This window comes from Carlito syrichta, unplaced genomic scaffold, assembly GCF_000164805.1.
Source record: "Carlito syrichta isolate Samal-C Ts95f unplaced genomic scaffold, Tarsius_syrichta-2.0.1 Scaffold311873, whole genome shotgun sequence".
Taxonomy (NCBI): Eukaryota; Metazoa; Chordata; class Mammalia; order Primates; family Tarsiidae; genus Carlito; species Carlito syrichta.
In genome coordinates this window covers 448,046-467,680 of record NW_007255969.1, presented here as the reverse complement: position 1 = coordinate 467,680, position 19,635 = coordinate 448,046, and the positions used below count along the sequence as shown (strand labels likewise).

Sequence of the window (19,635 nt, the reverse complement as noted above, 5' to 3'; positions counted from 1 at the left end):
TTTTTTTTAATTTTTAAAATTAGCCAGGCATGGTGGCATGTGCCTGTAGCTATTCGGAAAGGTAAGGCAAGAAGATCTTCTGAGCCCAAGGAGTTCAAGACTGCAGTGAGCCGTGGTGGGTCATGCCCCTGCACTCCAGCCTGGGTGACAGATTGAGACCCTGACTCAAAAAAATATATAAAATAATAAGCTTTTTAAATTACTTTTTAAAAATACTAGAGCGCCGCATACCTAGCCCCAAACACAGCAAATCTAACAGATTTTCTCTGCACCTACAACCATATACAATTTGTCTATTCATATCTATAGGGGTTCGGGTTATTATTTTAATGGCAGTGTCCTGTATAGTTATGCAGTGGCTGACTTTTGTCACCTCGCTGCCTGCTGTGTACTAGTTCTAGGTAAAGCCATGGGGCTCACACATGCTTCTTTAATAGCCATGGTTCTCAGAGTTCAGTTCATTCAGCTGTCACCTGTCGACAGATATTCTAGTTCTTTCCAGTTTTTTTGTTTTGTTTTTTTCATTTTTATGAGCCTTGCTGCAAGAAACATTTTGGTGAACATATTGTTAGTGGTGGTGCTTTTATTTTGGGGGCTTAGCATCCCACAGGTGGGTTGGAGGCGGTGCCTATCATTCCGTGCTGCCTGGTTACCTTCCCATAGGCTGTAGCCATTCACATAAGCTTCAGCAATTCAGGAGTGTCCGTTTTTCCCTGTTCTTGGCAAAACTGGTTGTCATCAGTCTTTTTAATTTGTGCCAATTTGACGGGCACAGCAGTGGTGCCTGCTAGTGAGCTGGCATCTTGTTTTGTGTGTATTCGACGTTCATATTCCATCTCCTGTGAATTGCCACTTTACATTTTTGCCCGTTATTCTTTTGTGCTGTTTTACTTTAAATCAACGCAGAGGAAGCTTAGTCCCTGATATTAGGAATATTAACCTCTTCTCATATATGTTGCCTGGATTGTCTGTTTATGTATTCATAGTCTCTTTTTCCATAAAGGAAATTTAATTTTTACATAGTCAAGATATCTAGTTATTGGCCAGGCAGTGTGTCTCATGCCTATAATCCCAGCTCTTTGGGAGGCCTAGGAAAGAGGATTGCTTGAGCCCAGGAGTTCCACACCAGCCTAGGCGATATAGCAAGGCTTCATCTCTACAAAAAATTAGCCAAGCATGGTGGTGCCCACCTGTAGTGCCAGCTACTTGGGAGGCTGAGGCGGGAGGCTCTCCTGAGCTCAGGAGGTCAAAGCTATGGTGAGCCATGATCATGTGACTGCACTCCAACCTGGGCAACAGAGTGAGACCCTGACTCAAAAAAAAAAAAAAAGTTATCAGTCATTTTCTTTGTGACTTCTTGGTTTGCTGTAGTCCTTAAGAAGTCAGCTTGGACATTTTTCTCTTCCAATAACAAAAATGAACAAGTCGTATCGTAACTGAAAAAAAATCACAAAACAGTATGCACAACAAGATTCTAGTTTGTCTCCTATATATACATGCTGTATAAATAAAATCAGCATAGAGAATAAAATAAATTTGGAAGCAACATTAGGGAGAGGGAGTATAGGGAAGTTTTCATTTCTATGTGTGTCTGTAAGTTTGAGTTTTATATCTATATATCTCACACATACTTATTTTTAAAATGAAGATATAATTTCCATGCCATAAAATGCACCCTATTTAAAGTGAACAATTTAGTGGTTTTTAATATAGTCACAATGTCATACAACCGTCACCACTACCTAATTCCAGAACATTTCATCACCTCAAAAGGACACACTGGGCTGGGCTCGGTGGCTCAACCTGTAATCCCAGCACTTTGGGAGGCCAAGGCGAGTGGATTGCCTGCGCCCATGGGCTCGAGACCAACCTGGGCAACTTGGCAAGACCTCGTCTCTACAATAGATCAAAAAATTAGCCAAGTGTGGTAGCACACGCCTGTACTTCCAGCTACTTGGAAGGCTGAGGCAGAAGAATCGCCAGAGTCCAGCAGGTTGAGGTTGGGGTGGCCGTGAGTGTGCCACTGCACTCCAGCCTGGGCGACAGAGTGAGACTCCAACTCAAAAAAAAAAGACACACTGTACCCAAGCAGCAGTCACTCCTCATTGGCCACTCCCTTCAAGCCCAGGCGGCCACTCACCTACCTTCTGTCTCTACAGACTTGCCTGTTCTGGACATGTTGTATCAGTGGAATCTTACAGAACGTGGCCTTTTGTGTCTGGCTCCTTTCACTTTAGCATAATGTTTTCAAGGTTCACCCCTGCCGTTGATGTACTTGCCAGGCGCGTTATCATGTGCTGTCTTCCTTTTTATTGCTGAATAATATTCCATTCTGGTGCTCCATTCTCTGATTGAGAGACATGTGGGTTTTCTCCACTCTAGCTATTATGAGTCACGCCGCCATGAGCATTTGAGTGCAGGCTTTTTGAAGATGTGTGTTTTCAGTTCTCTTCATTCTACATGTTGGAGTGAAATTGCCGAATCATGGGATGCCTGTGTTTCCAAGGTGGCTGTACTGCTTTACATTCCTACCAGCAGTGTACAAGGAGTGGCTCTAAAAAAATTGAAATTATTTTTTGAAGGGCGGGCCCTTTGTAGTTCAGTTTTCCCCTGCTAGGTAAGTGTTCTAGGAACCCATCAGCACGAGTGTACCAGCTGGTGTTGTGAGAGGCTGCATTTGGCTTCCGTGACATTTTTTTTTTTTTTTTTTTTGAGATTCAGTGCATTGGCCCATTTCATGATGGGTGATTTATGAGCACACCTGCCCACACCACACTGAGTGTTAAGCAGTTTTTGTCCCCAACTGGCAAGACCCCATGCCCCACCCTCCCTATTCATCCGATCGCTTACCCAGCGACTTTTTTTGGTTTCCCCGGATGAAAAACATCCTCCAAGAGAAACGTTATTGCCGATGTGGAAGAGGTGAAATAAAAAACAGCAGAAGCATTAAAAGGCATCCAAAATGACAAGTTCAAAAACTGTTTGGAGGCATGAAAAAAGTGTCTCAGTAGGTTTTGTGCATCAAACAGAGAGTATTTTGAGGGTGACTGAAATTTAAGCATGTAAGAATAAATCTATACTTTTTTATAAGTAAATTCCATGGGTTTTTTGAGTCCCCCCTTGTGTGAGGGGTCCAGTTTCTCTGCATCCTCACAGACATTCGTTGTTGGCCCTCTTTTTTATGAGAGCCACCTAGTGAGTGTGAAGCAGTATCTCATTTATAAGTTTGATTTTTAATGGAAAAATTCTAGAAAAGTCACATTTTCCAAGTAGCAAGCTTCTTGACAAGACAGGTTTGTCCCTGAGGCATTTCCAGTGAATTGTGGATTTGAGTAAAGAAGTACTAGAAAGCTAGTTCTGTAGTTTACCATGCTGTGATAGCCAACAGCAACTGGCTGTGCACAGTCAAAGGCTGTGATTAGTTGAACTGGCTTTGTTAGCATGTTTTATGTTGAGAGGGATGAACGTGAGTGTGTATACAAGTGTGTGAGCGTGTGTGTGGCGTGGGGTAAGGAAAATGAGAGAGAAAGAGAAATAAGGCCCAGGGGTCACACTGAGACAGGATAGAAGAGCCATGCAAACTCTTCCCACCCAGATGCTGACTTTGAGACACATGCATGTAAAATTTTACAGCCATTTTTGTGGTTTAGTGAATCAGGAATGTTTTTGGAAGTGTCTGTAATTGGCCTGCTTAATAAAAGGAAACCTCGCTGGGCAGCATAGAAGTCAACCCTATTTCTAATTAAAACAGTGCTTTCATGTTGTCTAGAAGAACATTCTTAGCGTCTGGGATTCCAAAGCATACTGTATGTCTGGAAGAAGAAACCATGTGACAGACATAGATAGGGCTGATAAACAGAAGTAATATCTCACATCTGTAAGACAGTTCAAACTTTTCAAAGCACTTTCCCCACTCGTTATTCATTGTTATCCTTCATAGCAACCCTAGAAGCTAAGTAGGGCAGGTATTATCATCCTCTGACTCACAGATCCTCCAAGAACTTTGGGACAGAGAGAATAAGGACTTGCCTGAGATCACACAGCTAATAAATTGCAGGATCACAACTCAATCCCAGGTGTCCTGTACTTGTGCCTGAACCTGGACTGTGAGAAGACAGGATGGAAGGACAATTGTGCAGGAAACATTTCTTCATCTGGGAGGGGAGGTTTGTTACTGGCATCTGCCCAGCACTCAGCAGGCTCTTCTGGTTCCAACAGCACTGGAACCGTCCATCCAATGGGCATCCTGCTCCCCCTCCCTCAGCAATTCCCTGGGATCCGGGGGTCTCCTAAGAACACAGGTGTTCCAGACTTTGAAGAGCTGACTGCACCATCAGTGCCTCAGGGTTTTGTGTTCAAATGACCCTTCTCCTGCGGGTTCCATTCAATATCTGGCAATGAAACCAAGAAACAAGATAGGAAAAATATTCACAAACCAGTCTTCCACCGGGATTCCTAGAGGTAATAGATGCTTGTTTCTGGCTTTTTCTGCAAAATGTACAACTACTTCCTGCCTCTCAGGAACCTTCTAGCAAATAGAGATAGCAGACAAGTGAAATGTGTGTTAGGAGGCATGGTGAGGTGCGATGAATCTAGTGCCACCTGCTTAGGACTTCTAAAAAGTAGGCAGAGAAGACCCGGCTTGGTGGCTCAGTCTGTAATCTGAGCACTTTGGGAGGCTGAGGTTAGTGGATTGCCAGAGCCCGCAGGTTCAAGACCAGCCCAGGCAACTCAGCGAGACCTCATCCCTACAGTAGATAAAAAATTGGCCAGGCGTGGTAGCACGCACCTGTAGTTCCGGCTGCTTGGAAGGCTGAGGCGGAAGGATCACCAGAGCCCAGCAAGTCGACATTGGGATGGCCGTGAGTGTGCGCCACTGAACTACAGCCTGGGTGATGGAGTGAGACTCCAAATCAAAAAAAATAAAATAAGCAGAGAAGACAAAGATCACAGGAAACCCACCAGAGCAAGAGAGTCATCATTTGGGGATTAGAATTTTGTTCCCTTCTTTTGTCTCCTATTAGAATTTCCTGCCAAGTGCTCACACCTGTAATCCCAACACTTTGGGTGGTTGAGGCAAGAGAATTGCTTGAACTCAGCCTGGGCAACATAACGAGACCTCGTCTTTATTAAAAATCAAAACCAAAAAATTAGCCAGGCAAGGTGGTGCACACCTGTAGTCTCAGCTTTCTGGGAGACTGAGGCAGAAGGATCACCTGAGCTCAGGAGATCAAGGCTGCAGTGAGCCGTGATCATGCCACTGCACTCCAACCTGGGTGACAGAGTGAGACCCCAACTCAAAAAAAGAAAATAAAAGTTCTGAAAGAAACTACTTATACAGCCGGGCTCGGTGGCTCAGCCTATAATCCCACGCCTTTGGGAGGCTGAGGTGAGTGAACTGCCTGAGTCCGCGGGTTCGAGACCCGCCTGGGCAGCAAGACCTCATCTCTACAATAAATCAAAAATCAGCCGGGCGTGGTAGCGCGCACCTGTAGTTCCGGCTACTTGAAAGGCTGAGGCAGAAAGATCGCCAGAGCCCAGCAGGTCGAGGCTGCGGTGGCCGGGAGCGGCCACTGCACTCCAGTCTGGGCGACAGAGTGAGACTCCAACTCAAAAAAAAAAAAAGAAAAGAAACTACTTATATAATTTTTAAATGGTTTTTTAGTGGGGAGGACAGGGATGATGGCTTAGACTGCTGGACGAGGGTGGTGGTTGGCAGAGGAGAGAAACAGAAAAACTGACATCTGTTTGTGAAGGTAGAAACGCTGGTGTCCAGAGTCCAGCCTGCAGCTCCGGGCCTCCATCTGGTTCATGCACATGGCTCTTCAGAAGGCACATTCCGGTTTCATGCCCTGTACAGATGTCGCATCTTCCTGCCTTTTGCCAGCTTCTGAGGTCAGAGCCCGCTGGGCACACTGCAGGGACCGCCCGTCTCACCAGCTGCTAAGGAGCTGGAGCCCCCAGGCAGTCTAGGCCCCCTTGACTTTTTGCTGATCAGGGCCTTGCAAGTACGGTGCTCAAAACCCCACCTCGAGCCCGTTCCTCCCGCTGTGTCTCCGAGTCAGCACTTTGCTGGGGCTGGGTAAAATCAACAGTAGCTTATTGTACAAACGGTGGCACCGGCCTGTGGGGCCCAGATTGACCCTTGGCTTGCTGAGTCAGTGGCTGCCCCTGACTCTCTGAGCTTCTGCTGAGAACCAGAGCGGGGGCCCCTGGCCGAAGAGGAGCCGGCACCCACAGTCCCATGAGCCCTCCTCCTTACTGAGGATAATCGAAGGCCGTTCCAAAAGGGGTGGTGACAGCTGGCAGGACCCTTCACCTTGCCAGGCTGGGTTTTCCACACTGTCTAGGAGGGTCCCGTGAATAAAGACCAGCAAGCGAAGTCCTGGGAGAATAAGTGTATGGAGGAACAGGACACACAAGGGGAACCCAAAAAATCTCGGGATTATTTTTTGGAGGGAGGGTCCCTTGGAGGACAGGCTTCCCCCACTAGGAGAGAGTTCTAGGAACCCGTTGGCATCAGTGGACCAGCTAGCGTTGTTGTGAGAGGCTGTGGTCGCCTTCAGTGAGTCTTTTTTGGAGGTTCTTTCAACACATTTGCCTATTTCATGATGGGTGATTTATGAACGCGCCTGCCGCACCGCACTGAGTGTTCAACTGTTTTTGGCCCCAAATGGCATGATCCCAGGGTCCCACCTTCCCTCTTCACTCGATCTTGCCATGAATGACTTTTGTTTGTCTCCCTGGATGAAAAAAGTCCTCAAAGGGAAGCGTTTTGCCGACGTGGAAGAGGTGAAACCAAAAATGGCAGAAGCACTGAAAGGCATCAAAATCTATGAGTTCAAAAACTGTTTTGGGCAGTGGAAAAAACATCCCGGAGAGTACTTTGAAGATGACTGAAGTTTGCACATACAAGAACAAATGCGGCCGGGCTCGGTGGCTCAGCCTGTCATCCTGCGCCTTGGGAGGCCGAGGTGAGTGGATGGCCTGAGCCCGTGGGTTCGAGACCCACCTGGGCAACTGGGCGAGACCTCATCTCTACAATAAATCAAAAACTCAGCCGGGCATGGTAGCGCGCGCCTGTAGTTCCGGCTCCTCGGGAGGCTGAGGCGGAAGGATGGCCGGAGCCCCGCGGGTCGAGGCTGCGGGGGCCGGGAGCGGCCACTGCGCTCCGGTCTGGGTGACAGAGTGAGACTCCGACTCAAAAAAAAGAACAAATGCACAATTTTTTATAAATTCCAGGATGTTTTTGCCTCCCCCACCCCCAAGATGTTAAATCCAGCTGGGCCATTTGGGTCATGGTAATTCTCCAGAAGAGAGGGAGGATTATTGACCTCCTCGGTGTGTTCCACCTTCCCAAGGACAAGTGGCATTATCTGACTTTTCATTCCCACTTGGGACGTGTCTGGGTACCCAGAGCCTACAAGAGGAATGTTCTTCAAGGGACCAAAGGGCCGGTGGCTGTCCCTTATTCCCAAGGAAGACTCCCCTGGCCCATAACTGACCACTCAGAAAACAACACGGGGATATATAGAGGGTCCCAGTGGCCTATCCAAGAACACCTCGGAGGTCCTGCGCAGCCGTCTACATGAAGTCCTCCCATGCTAAGAGGAGGAACAGAGGCTTGTAAAGAGAAACAAGAGTGGGGTTTGGTTTTGTTTTTTTCCACATGGAGGAAAGTCTGTCATTGACTCTTTTCCTCTGATCCTCTCCGAAAAGCAGCTAGAGTTGCAACAGCTCTGCTGAAATTTTATATGGCCTTTTGCTTTCAAGGACTTTGAAACTAGCATTGTTGATTTTTCTCTTTTCCTGGCAACCCTGTCCCGTCTCCCTAGTGTTTTATATTTGCTGTCTGGATAATTTTAAATACAGTAACTCTGGGTATAGAAGCACTTTCGACTTTCCCTGTGGCCCAAAATGTATATATTTTCTTTCTGAAAATAAGTAAACACCTTTAGAGCGGAGGCAGCAGGGCTTTGTTGTCAGCAGAGTGAAAACTCCACCAGCCCCAAAAGAGCCACCACTTCTATGTCGAAACATCCTTGTCGCCTACAGACAGACCTCTCTGTGTTACTGCAGCACCATCCAGGATCTGAGTGTCTGTTTGTTATCCAAAGGGTATAAAAGGGAAATCAAACATTCTTTCATATCATTATAAGCCCTGTGCAAACCGAGCCCCACAGACAAAGGCCTTTCCCGAGCCTATAACAAGGAGCTGTTTGTCCTGGCTGCCTGTCTTCAGCGGTCGGGACAGGGCCGAGTTGACAGTGGTGTCGTGTACCCTGCTGCGATTTTGCTTTCTTGGACCAAAGCGGTGCAGGTGTCACGGGACAGAGTTCACCCTGTGGAAGTTGAATCAGAGAACCCATCGGGAACCTTTGGTAAATGCCACACTGAGCAGGCTCAGAGCTCTGAAGGGACCCAACGAAGAAATTGCTCCCAATTGCAGACAAGCTGGGCGGTCATGAGTGTGTTTGCCTATGTGCGTGGGGATTAACTTGCCACACATGCCAGGGTCAGGGCTCACATCTGCCTGTGGTGGATGCAACCGAAGAAAAGGCCTGAACCAGGATGAAATAGCTGCTTACCCCCCCCCAAAGAACACACATGTAGCCCTGCAGCATCTGAATACCAGCAAGGGGTTGGCTTCTCTACCCAAAACTATTTTGACCCGTTAAACCCAGGCCATGTGTTTTTCTGGCTCCTCGGGTTCACTGCGTCTGTTCGTTGTGTCTTCTGAAGGTACGCTGTCCAAGAAAGTCGTCCCATGTTGCCCGTGGCTGGCGCACCCCTGAAATGCAGCTAGTTGAATCGTGCTGTGCCCTAAGGATAAAACGCACTTTGGGATTTTGAAAAATCAGCACCCCAAAATGTAAAATAGCTCATTACTAATGTTATATTAATTACATGATGGAAATATTTTTTCTGTCGGGTTAAATAACATGCATTCTTCAAAGTCACTTCACCTGTTTCTTCTTGCTGCTTTTCGTGTGACAACTGAAAAATGTGAAGTCGCTGGGTTGCGGATGGTGGTGGTTTTGGAAGTTTAGGTTGGTAGTGCCCTCTGCTGGCCATTTAAAGCAGACTCGCTCGTAAGCAAGAATGATGCAATTGGTGCCAGGTGTGGCGGCTCATGCCCGTAGTCTCAGTACTTTGGGAGGCTGAGGTGGGAGGTTTGCTTGAGCCCAGGAGTTCAAAACCACCCTGGACAACATAGCAAGCTCTGGTTGCTACAAAACATTAAATTGGCCAGGTGTGCTGGTGAGTGCCTGTAGTCTCAGCTACTTGGGAGGCTGAGGTGGAAGGATCACCTGAGTCCAAGGAGGTCAAGGCTGCAGTGATTCGTGACTGTGCTGCTGCACTCCAGCCTGGATGACAGAATGAGACTGCGACTCAAAAAATAAAAACAGGCCAGGATCGGTGGCTCAGCCTGTAATCCCAGCACTTTGGGAGGCCAAGGCTAGTGCGTTGCCTGAGCCCATGGGTTTGAGACCAGCCCGGGCAACTTGGCGAGACCTCGTCTCTACAATAAATCAAAACTTAGCTGGGCGTGGTAGCGTGCTTGTAGTTCTGGCTACTTGGAAGGCTGAGGCGGAAGGGTCGCCAAAGCCCAGCAGGTCGACGCCAGGGTGGCCACGAGTGTGCCACGGCATTCTAGCCTGGGCGGCAGAGTGAGACTCCAACTCAAAAAAAAAAAATGAAAATGAAGAATTATGCAGTTTGAGCTAGGAAGCACTTTGTCTATTGGCCTGGCAACATGCAGCCAGGTGTTCTTTCTCCAGGGACACCAGAAGCAGGGAGAGAACAAAGCCCAAAAGCCCCTGCGTGATCAGGAAGAGCCTTGGAAAGGGTGGTAACAAGCCACTCAACGCACAAACCTGTGTTCTCCACTTAAGGGATGCTGGGGAGGACCTAGACAGAGTCTTGGTTCGCTTCCCACCTGCTGTACTAGGGCTTTTGCATGCACCCCTCCTCACTGGTTGCCGCTCCTTTTTTTCGCTTCTTTTGAGACAGGCTCTCATTCTATTGCCCAGGCTGGGGTGCAGTCACAGCTCACCGTAGCCTCAAACTCCAGGGCTCAGGTGATCCTTCCACCTCAGCCTCCTGAGTAGCTGAGACTACTGGAGTGTACCACCATAGCCAGCTAATGTTTTTACTTTTTTGTAGAGATGGGTACTCACTGTGTTACCCAGACTTCTTTCCAGCATCTTCAAAATATGCAGGGCACCCATCATTCAAGTATGTTAGCTAAGTGCTCTGACGCTATCTTCCAAGAACTTGTTTTATTGAGTTAGACTTTATGTCTTATGGAAACAGATTTCAAGGAACTATAGAGTCCTTCTTATAAAGGTGCCACGACAACGAAAAGTGACCGTTGTTCAATATTTGCCATGCCATTTGCTTCAAAACTCAGGAATGATAACATTACAATCTGTGTGTTCTTATTCTGCTTGATTATCCAAATAGTGCATTTTATTTGTGTTTAACAGGAAAGGATGAATCACTGCTTGCTTTTCGTGGTTTCCATATTACTTGGTCATCTTAAAAAAGAGGTCTTACCATTTTTCGATGTTCTACCAGCCAGAATTAAAATGAAAATCCAGCTGCCATAATCATACTCGGTTATTCTTGCTTTCAGGTCAAACTTCCTTTTCCCGTAGACCAGATCACAGATCTACCAAGGAACGATTTCCAGATGATGATTAAGATGCACAAGCTAACCTCAGAACAGCTCGAGTTCATTCACGACGTCCGGCGGCGCAGCAAGAACCGCATCGCGGCCCAGCGCTGCCGCAAGAGGAAGCTGGACTGTATTCAGAACCTAGAATGTGAAATCCGCAAATTGGTGAGTTGACCCCGTCCATGGCGATCAGCAACTCAAGTGGTCGAGACTTGGTAAAGTTACAGCAGTGAAGACTGGAGAAGTAGCGAGAAGGGTCTTGTTCTGGTTTTCACGGGAAATGATTCCAATTTCTGTCTGGTTAGCAGTATGCTGGCTGTGGGTTTCTTGTAGATGGCTCTTAGTATTTTGAGGTATGTTCCATCTATGCCTAGATGTTTGAGGGTTTTTATCAAGAAGGAGTGCTGGATTTTGTCGAAAGCTTTTTCCACATCTAATGATATAATCTTGTAGCTTTTTTGTTTTTACATCTCTGGATGTATTTAATTACATTTATGGTCTTACGAATGTTGAACCAGCCTTGAATTCCAGGGATGAAGCCTACTTGGTCATGGTGGATGATTTTTGAGATGTGTTGTTGGATCTGATTGGCTAGGGTCTTGTTGAAAGTTTTAGCATCTGTGTTCAGGGAAGTTTGGGTTTCAGGGTTTTTGTTTTGTTTTGTTTTTTGAGCCGGGGTCTCACTCTGTCGCCCAGGCTGGAGGGCAGCAGCATGACCACAATGATCAAGCTCACGGCAGCCTCGACGTCCTGGGTTCAAGTTATCCTTCCACTTCAGCATCCTGAGTACCTGGGACTACAGTCATGCGCCACCACACCCAGCTAATCTTTGGTTTTATGTAGAGTCAAGATTTTGCTATGTTGCTCAGGCTGCTCTCAAACTTCTGGGCTCAAGCAATCCACCAGACTTGGCCTCCCAAAGTGCCAGGATTACAGGTGTGAGCCACCTTACCCAGCCAGCTTTATTTTTAAACAAGTTACTCAACAAAAATAATAACTTTACATCTGCAGTGTGTGTATCCATGCAGGTGTGTAATCATGTGTCAGTATTGTATATTCTTCAGCCATTCTTCTGGGGTAAATTTTTTTTTATTTTCATTCAACATATAATAATAGCTGATATGTATTGCCTGAGCCTATGGACCAGGTATACTTCTAAACTATCCTTGTGGGTGATCACATTTAATCCTTACATTAACCTTATGACTTAGTTACCATTTTATCTCCATTTACAGAGGAGAAGTTGACACTGTAGAGATTAGGTAACGTCCTAGTACTCGGTAGAACTTGAATGCAAACCCAGGTGTCTGGTTCTAAGTTGCGTTTTTTGTGTTTTTTGAGTTGGGGTCTCACTCTGTCACCCAGATTGGATTGCAGTGTCAAGATCATAATGATCACAGCTCATAGTAGACTCGATCCCATCCACCTCAGACAATCCATCCACTTCAACCTCCTGAGTAGCTGGGACTACAGGCGTGCACCACCATACCTGGCTAATTTTTTTTTTTTTTTTTTTTTGTAGGGATGGGGTCCTGCTATGTTGCCCAGACTGGTCTCAAACTCCTGGGCTCAAGCAATCCTTTCAACTTGGCATCCCATGGTGCTGGGATTACAGGTGTGAGCCACCACTCTGGCCATCTATTTTGAAGTGGAAATGTTATATGTTATAAAAATAGCCCTGAATGGCTGGGCACGGTGGCTCACGCCTGTAATCCTGGCATTATGAGAGGCCAAGGCAGGAGGATCGCTTGAGCCCAGGAGTTCGAGACCAGCCTCGGCAACATGGCAAGACCTCATCTCTACAGAAAATTTAATTTATTTTTACATCTTTAATAAAAAGTTTTAAAAATAAAAATTAGCTGGGTGTGGTGGCACGTGCTTAGAGTCTCAGCCACATGGGAGACTGAGGCAGAAGAAACACATGAACCCAGGAGTTCAAGGCCGTGGTGACCCTGCCCCTACACTCCAGCTTCAGTGACAGAGTGAGACTCCAATCTCCCCTCCAAAAAATATTAGAAAAAGGACCAGCAGGCTAAATATCTGCTTCTGGTTTTGATCCTTTTTTTTTTTTTTTTGGAGTCCCTTCCCACTGTGGGAGCTTTTCTGTCCTCTCAATAAATCCTGCTTTCTCAAAAAAAAAAATTAAAAATAAAATTAGCTGGGTGTGGTGATGTGCACCTGTAGTTCCAGCTACTTGGGAGGCTGAGGAGGAAGGATCACTTAAGCCTAGGAGGTGGAGGCTGTGGTAAGCTGTGATCATGCTGTCACACTCCGGCCTGGAGTGTCTCTGTCTCCTTTGTTCTCAGAGAATCCGGTTACTTGTCGCCTCTCCAGGAAACCTGCCTTTCCTGAGTCCACTGTCAGGTTGGGCACCTATACTGGGAATCCCCAGCGAACCTCTGGCTCAGCACCTGTCACCTAGTCCTGAGTTTCCTGTGTGTGTGTCTGTCTCCCCTGCCTCTGGCCCTAGACTGTGGGTTCCATAAACGAGGACAGAGTCTTCTGCATCTCTGAGTACCAGGTGTTGGGCCCACAACTGGCTCTCAGGAAATGTCCTGTTGCCCTAAAATTGACTGGAAATTGGGACTTTTCAGATCAGGGGATTATGAGTTTCTTCTTTCTTTTTTTGTTTCTGTGTATTTGTTTGAGTCAGAGTCTCACTCTGTTGCCCAGACTGGAGTGCAGCGGCACGCTCCCGGCCACCACAGCCTCGCCCTGCTGGGCTCCGGCGATCCTTCCGCCTCAGCCTTCCGAGTAGCTGGAATGACAGGCACGCGCTGCCACGCCTGGCTAATTTTTTTTTTTAGTTTATTGTAGAGACGAAGTCTCGCCAAGTTGCCCAGGCAGGTCTCGAACCTGAGCCTCCCAAAGTGCTAGGATTATAGGCATGAGCCACTGTGCCTGGCCTAAAATGTTTTGAAATAATAAAAAGATGCTGAATGAGAGTTCCAGGTGCTCATCGGTGTTCATCAGTGGCTTAGAGCGTCTTGCTTTTGACCAAGGCGTGATTTCTCCCGCCTTTCCTGCAGAGAGCTGAAACTCACACGTGGCCCCTCATTTCCTTCCCCTTGGAGGGCGACCCAGAATATCTAACAGATGAGCAGGCCTAGAGGGGCCGGTGCCTTGGCCAAGATGATGTGGCAGAAGTGAGCCTGAAGCCGGGCTCGGTGGCTCAGCCTGTAATCCCACGCTTTGGGAGGCTGAGGTGAGTGGATTGCCTGAGCCCGCGGGTTCGAGACCCACCTGGGCAACTGGGCGAGACCTCATCTCTACAGTAAATCCAAAAAATTAGCCGGGCGTGGTAGCACGCGCCTGTAGTTCCAGCTACTTGGGAGGCTGAGGCGGAAGGGTCGCAGGAGCCCAGCAGGTCGAGGCTGCGGTGGCCGGGAGCGGCCACTGCACTCCAGTCTGGGTGACAGAGTGAGTCTCCAACTCAAAAAGAAAAAAAAAGAAGTGAGCCCGAGATTCCTCCCCCAGTGCCCAGGCACTGCTGCCGCACCTCCTCTCTCAGGTTTCCAGGTTAAAAGGTGAGAGAGTTGGGCATAGGGGTTCACACTAATGCCAGCACTTTGGGAGGCCGAGGCGAGAGGATTGCCTGAGCCCATGGGTTCAAGACCAGCCTGGGCAACATGGCGAGACCTCATCTCTACAATGAATCAAAAAACTAGCCAGGCATGGTGGCGTGCACCTGTGGTCCCGGCTACTCAGGAGGCTGAAGTGGAAGGATCGCCTGAGCTCAGGAGGTTGAGGCTGCTGTGAGCCGTGGTCATCGCAGCCATGCCACTGCACTCCAGCCTGGGCAACAGAGTAAGACCCTGACTCAAAAGAAAAAGAAAAGGAGAGAGGCCTGGCTGCATTGCCACGCCTGTAAGAGCATCTTCCCCCAAAGGACCTCCAGATGTGTTTTGTTTCGTGTCCGCCTCGGGGGGTGGGGTACCGTGCCCACTCGCCACCCTGGCAGAGACGGCGCAGGCGGGGCCCAGTCCCACCCTGCCTGGTCCCCCGCAGGCCCTGTGGGCCCGCCCCGCCCCCAGGCTGTCTCTCACACGCCCGCCACTCAGCTGTTGCAAACTCGCATAATATGTTTCTCTCGAGTTGCACTTGGACATCTGTTTATTTTTCATTCTTCAAACATGTTTTCTTGATAAAGTCATAAATATTGGAGCAGGCGCCCTTTCCCACGTGACGCTCTCTCTCCGACACACGCACCCGGGTCCCCAGCCAGGTTGCGTTCATGTGGGGGCACGGGTGGCCCCGTGTCATTGTCCCGATCCTCGTGCCCATCGCGTCTTCCTCCCTCTCCGCTGCACCCTCATGCCCGTCCTCTCCTCGCCCCTCCTGCCCACCGTGACACAGGGTCGGCGAGGGCTCCCTTCACGCTGCTCCCGACCCAGCGTCTCCATTTCATGAGCCTCGGGGAGCCCTGTCCTCCCCTCCCACAAATATTCATGCAAAGACAAAGACCTTAACTCGTCTTCCCTCTGGTGCTCAATCTGTCTTTCTGATGGGGTGATGAGCACATTGGGGCTTAAACATCCCAGAACCCTGGGCTCGTGCGTGAGGAGGCCTCTGTGCTTCCTTCTCCCCTTCCCTCGTCCGGGGACATCCGTGGCCCAGAAGTCCCTGCACATGCCCCCGCCGTCCTAAAGAGGACCGGCACGTCTGGGCTGTTCCGCTACCAGAGCCACTGATGCTAGGTTGAACCATGTGAGATTGTGCGTGGTCAGTTTCTGGTTTTTGCTTGTTGTCTGTTTTGTTTCGTTTTTACTTTTGTTTTTATTTTAAAGACGTGGGGTCCCATTCAGGATTAGGTGTACAAGTGGCCGTCGCACAGGCAAAGTTTGGGCTTCCCTTTGGCCTCCACTTTGCCTGGTTTGAGATCAGGTACCCTTACTGATGTTGTGTCACTCCCCCTCTGTTTGTTTTTTTAATAGACTTTTTAGGAGAGTCTTAGGTTCATAGCACAATTAAACAGAAAATCCAGAGAGGCCAGGCATAGCAACTCATACCTGTAATCCCGGCACTTGGAGAGGCCGAGGCGGGAGGATCGTTTTAGCGCAGAAATATGAGCCAGCCTGGGCAACATAGTGAAACCTTGTCTCTATGACAACAACAACAAAAATCCCAAAATGAGCTGGGGTGATGGCATGTGCCTGTAGTCTCAGCTGCACAGGAGGCTGAGGCGGAAGGATCGCCCGAATTCAGGAGGTGTAGGCTGCAGTGAGCCACTGCGCTCCAGCCTGGGTGACAGAGTGAGACCCCCAACTCAAAAAAGAAAATACAGAGTTCCCATTTGCTTTCTCTCCCCACACATGAAAACTCCCCCATACTAGCATCCCCCATAGAGAGGGACATTTGTTACAGCTGATAAACCCACACTGACACATCATTATCACCCAAGTCCATGGTCCACATTAGGGTTCACTCTGGGTATTGTACATGCTGTGGGTTTGGACACATGTATACTGGCTTAGACCCCCCGTTATGGTATCACCCCAAGTAGTTTCACAGCCCCACAGTCCTCTGTGTTTCACCTCCCCAACCCTCCCTTGGCCCCTGACAAACAGCCCGTTCCACTGTCTTGAGAGTTTACCTTTTTTGGAATGTCATCTCGTTGGAATTGGGGGATTTTAGCCCTTCCCAAAATGGCAACTCCATGCATCTAGGGGAGACTTTCAACCATGAGATTTGTAACTGAGTGCCCTTCCAGTTAATTCTCTACAAACCCCAAATTCCAGGAAATCAGAACTTTGACCCTCCCCCCCACCCAAAGTTTCCTGGTTAATGGTGATTTTGCAGGTTACTTGCCCCAGGCCCAGGAGAGGAATAAGATGCTGCTCAGAGGCCTGGCAGAAACATGTGTCCAGGCTCCCTGGGTGTGTATCGTTCAAGAAGCAAAGACCGGACACCCCAGAAATGAGGTCCTGTGTCCTCCAATTCAAGCTCGGTTGAAACGTCTCTCTCTCTCTCTCTCTCTCTCTCTCTCTCTCTCTCTCTCTCTGTCATATCTGTCTCCCTCTCTATCTTTACTTCAGTAGCATTAGGGGTACACGTAGTTGTTGGTTGCATGGTTGCATGAAGAAGTCTGGGCTTTAAGCATACCCCCCGCCCCCGCCCATGCACATGGTACCCGATGGATGGTCTTTCATCGCACCACCTCTCCCCTTCTCCACCTTCTGAGTCTCCAGTGTCCACGGTGTCATTCCCTATGTCCTTGCAGGTCCTTAGTTTACCTCCCACTTGTAAGTGAGGACACGCAGTGTTTGGTTTTCTGTTCCTGAGTTAGATCACTTAGGGTGATGTTCTCCAGTTCCATCCAAGTTGCCGCCAAAGACATTATTTCATTCTTTTTGATGGCTGCAGAGTATTCCAAAGTATCTATACCACATTTTCATGATCTACTGCTTGGTTGGTGGGCGTGTCGGTGGCTTCCACATCTTTGTGATCGTGAATTGTGCAAGTGCCTTTCCTTTGGTTTGGGGGGTTGTTTGTTTGGTTGGCTTTGGGGGATTTTTTTTAGAAAGAGGATTTATTGAGAGGACAGAAAAGCTCCCACGGTGGGAGGGGACCCGAAGGGGTTGCCCTGCCTCTGTTCCTTTGAGTCGATCCCTGGTACAGAGCGGGATTGCTGGATCAAAGGGTAGCTCTGCGCTGAGTTCTCTGCGAAATCCTCATGCCAAGTTCCACCGAGCCTGACCTCGCTGACACTCCCACCCACAGCGTCTGAGCCGAAGCTTCTCTTTTTGTCCCCACTGTCCAGGTGTGTGAGAAAGAGAAACTGCTGTCGGAGAGGAATCAGCTGAAAGCGTGCATGGGAGAGCTGTTGGACAACTTCTCCTGCCTCTCCCAGGAAGTCTGCCGAGACATCCAGAGCCCTGAGCAGATCCAGGCCTTGCATCGGTACTGCCCCGTCCTCAGACCCATGGATCTCCCCACAGCCTCCAGTATTAGCCCCGCGCCCTTGGCTGTGGAGCCGAACCTGGCGGCCTCCCAGTGCGCGGCGGGGGAAAGCGCAGCCTGCTGCTTGGAGCCGGGGGCGGCTCCCCCCGGCCCCCCCTGGGCACCCAGCAACGCCACCTCCGAGAACTGTACCCCCGGGAGGAGGCTGGAAGGCACCGACGCGGGAATCTTCTCCGAGAGAGGACCTCCGCTGGAAGCCAGGAGCCAAACGGTGACCGTGGACTTCTGCCAGGAAATGACTGATAAGTGCACGACGGACGAGCAGCCCAGGAAAGATTACACCTAGTGGCTGTGAGCCGCCTCTCCCATCCGGTCCTCCCGCCGGCCGTGGCGCTGCTTGCCTGTTGCCCCGAAGAAACCAAGCTCAAGTCTGGTGCACACTACAGCGGTCTTAGCAGCAATACTGTTCCGAAGTATTCCTCCTCTTTCCAAACAAGAGCGATAGATAGTTACCTTCACAATGGTGCTACCCCTTGCTCAGGCAAGGAAGACGGCGGTGGCGACACCGTCTGTCTGGGGCTCAATTTCAGTCTTCACAGGGATAGACTATAACACCTCTGGGACCCAACCGCGGATTTTTTTTCTCAGTGGCCCATGTCACAAACCCTATCTCAGGAATTTCTTCTGAATGTTCAATTTTTTTCATTGAAGACAGCTTCTATACACATCAAAGTTTTATAGCTAGACTGTACATATTATATATAATATATAAAATATATATATATATCTCCATATGCAAAAGTCCTGCATGCCTCAATTTTCTCATCTGAAAACTGGAAGCTTCATTTCTCATGCACACGTTCCGACATTCCTCTTCTTTTGTCTCTGACGCTAGAACTCGTTTGGTAACTGTTAACATGGTCATTTTTCTTGCTTCACAGTTCAATTCCAATTTGTACTTATTTATGGACAGAATTCAATGTTGGAAGCTTTTTTCCAAGGCTTTATTTCAGACCTTTTTCTCGTTCGGTTTGGTTTGGGCACCACCACATGTGGTGTGCTTTGAGCATCGTGGGTTTGTTTTTGTTTTGTTTTGTTTTTCCTTGCAGATACTGTACAGTAATGGTCAGCTTTGCCACTTGCACTGAGTTTTGAGTCAGCCCTATTTTCTTAAATGAAGTTGAAACTTCAGTATAACTCAAGTATACTGTATACTCTTTGCTTTTAGTTAAAAAGTAAAAACATTTTAGCTAATTAAAAAAGCACTCAGGTGATAATGATGTAGGAAAAACAATCTTGCCAAATAATGAATTCATCCTAGGATGTGTAGACAATACTCTGCTTGAATATTTTTCTATTTCACCTCCTCCCCACCTTTCCCTAAGCAAGGTTTAAATGCAGATCTAGAGAGTTCAGAGTTGCTGCTGGATGTTCAGATTCCTAAGTGGGGAGAGAGTTTGGACATCTCACTTAAAAGTACATCGAAACAGCAGGAATCCGTGATCCTACCCCAGAACGCAGCGGGCAGCGGCTCCTAGACATCCCATTAGAACTGTCTCCTCACCCAGGGAGCCGGGCCCATCACATCAGCACGCCCCCAGGCCTCGGCCTGCTCTCGGAAGTGTCGTGTGTGGGACCTTCTCCTCTGAAGGACTTGGCGACCAGCCACCCGTTTTCCTGCCCAGCCTCCCAGGACATCTCGCCTGAGGGGGTTCGAATCGCACCCAGAGTAGGAGAGGGCCGGGCAGACACAGGCCGCCGCCTTCCTTTCTCCTTTGCTTCTCCAAATGCTTTGAGTTGTACCCTGAGGTTTTGCTACCGTCTCTTGTCCGAAGGCAGACTTCATCCCAAGACTTTGGAGAGAGCTCCCCGGGAGGCCTCCCTGTCCCCTCTTCCAGCCACCCACACGCCCTGCCCTCACCTGGTGATGCTTTTCTTCTCTTGCAGCCAGACTGGCTGGCTCGCAACCCGGAGAGAGCAGCTTCTCCTGGCTCTGGGGCGTGCTGGCCCTGGGCCGCGTGTGCAGGAAGGTGTGCCCCCACGGTGGGGGGAGG

The 19,635-nt window shown here is 48.8% G+C and overlaps 1 protein-coding gene across 1 annotated transcript in view; it reads left to right on the top strand.

Annotated features, from left to right (window-relative positions):
- The window catches only part of BACH2 (BTB domain and CNC homolog 2), a 297,095-nt gene extending 277,809 nt beyond the window's left edge, over positions 1-19,286 (top strand). The window contains exons 6-7 of the mRNA XM_008069240.2: positions 10,640-10,846; positions 17,442-19,286. Of these exons, the coding sequence (XP_008067431.1) occupies positions 10,640-10,846; positions 17,442-17,927 (693 nt within the window). The 3' untranslated portion in view covers positions 17,928-19,286. The remainder of the gene's footprint in view (positions 1-10,639; positions 10,847-17,441) is intronic.
- Positions 19,287-19,635: the final 349 nt, after the last annotated feature.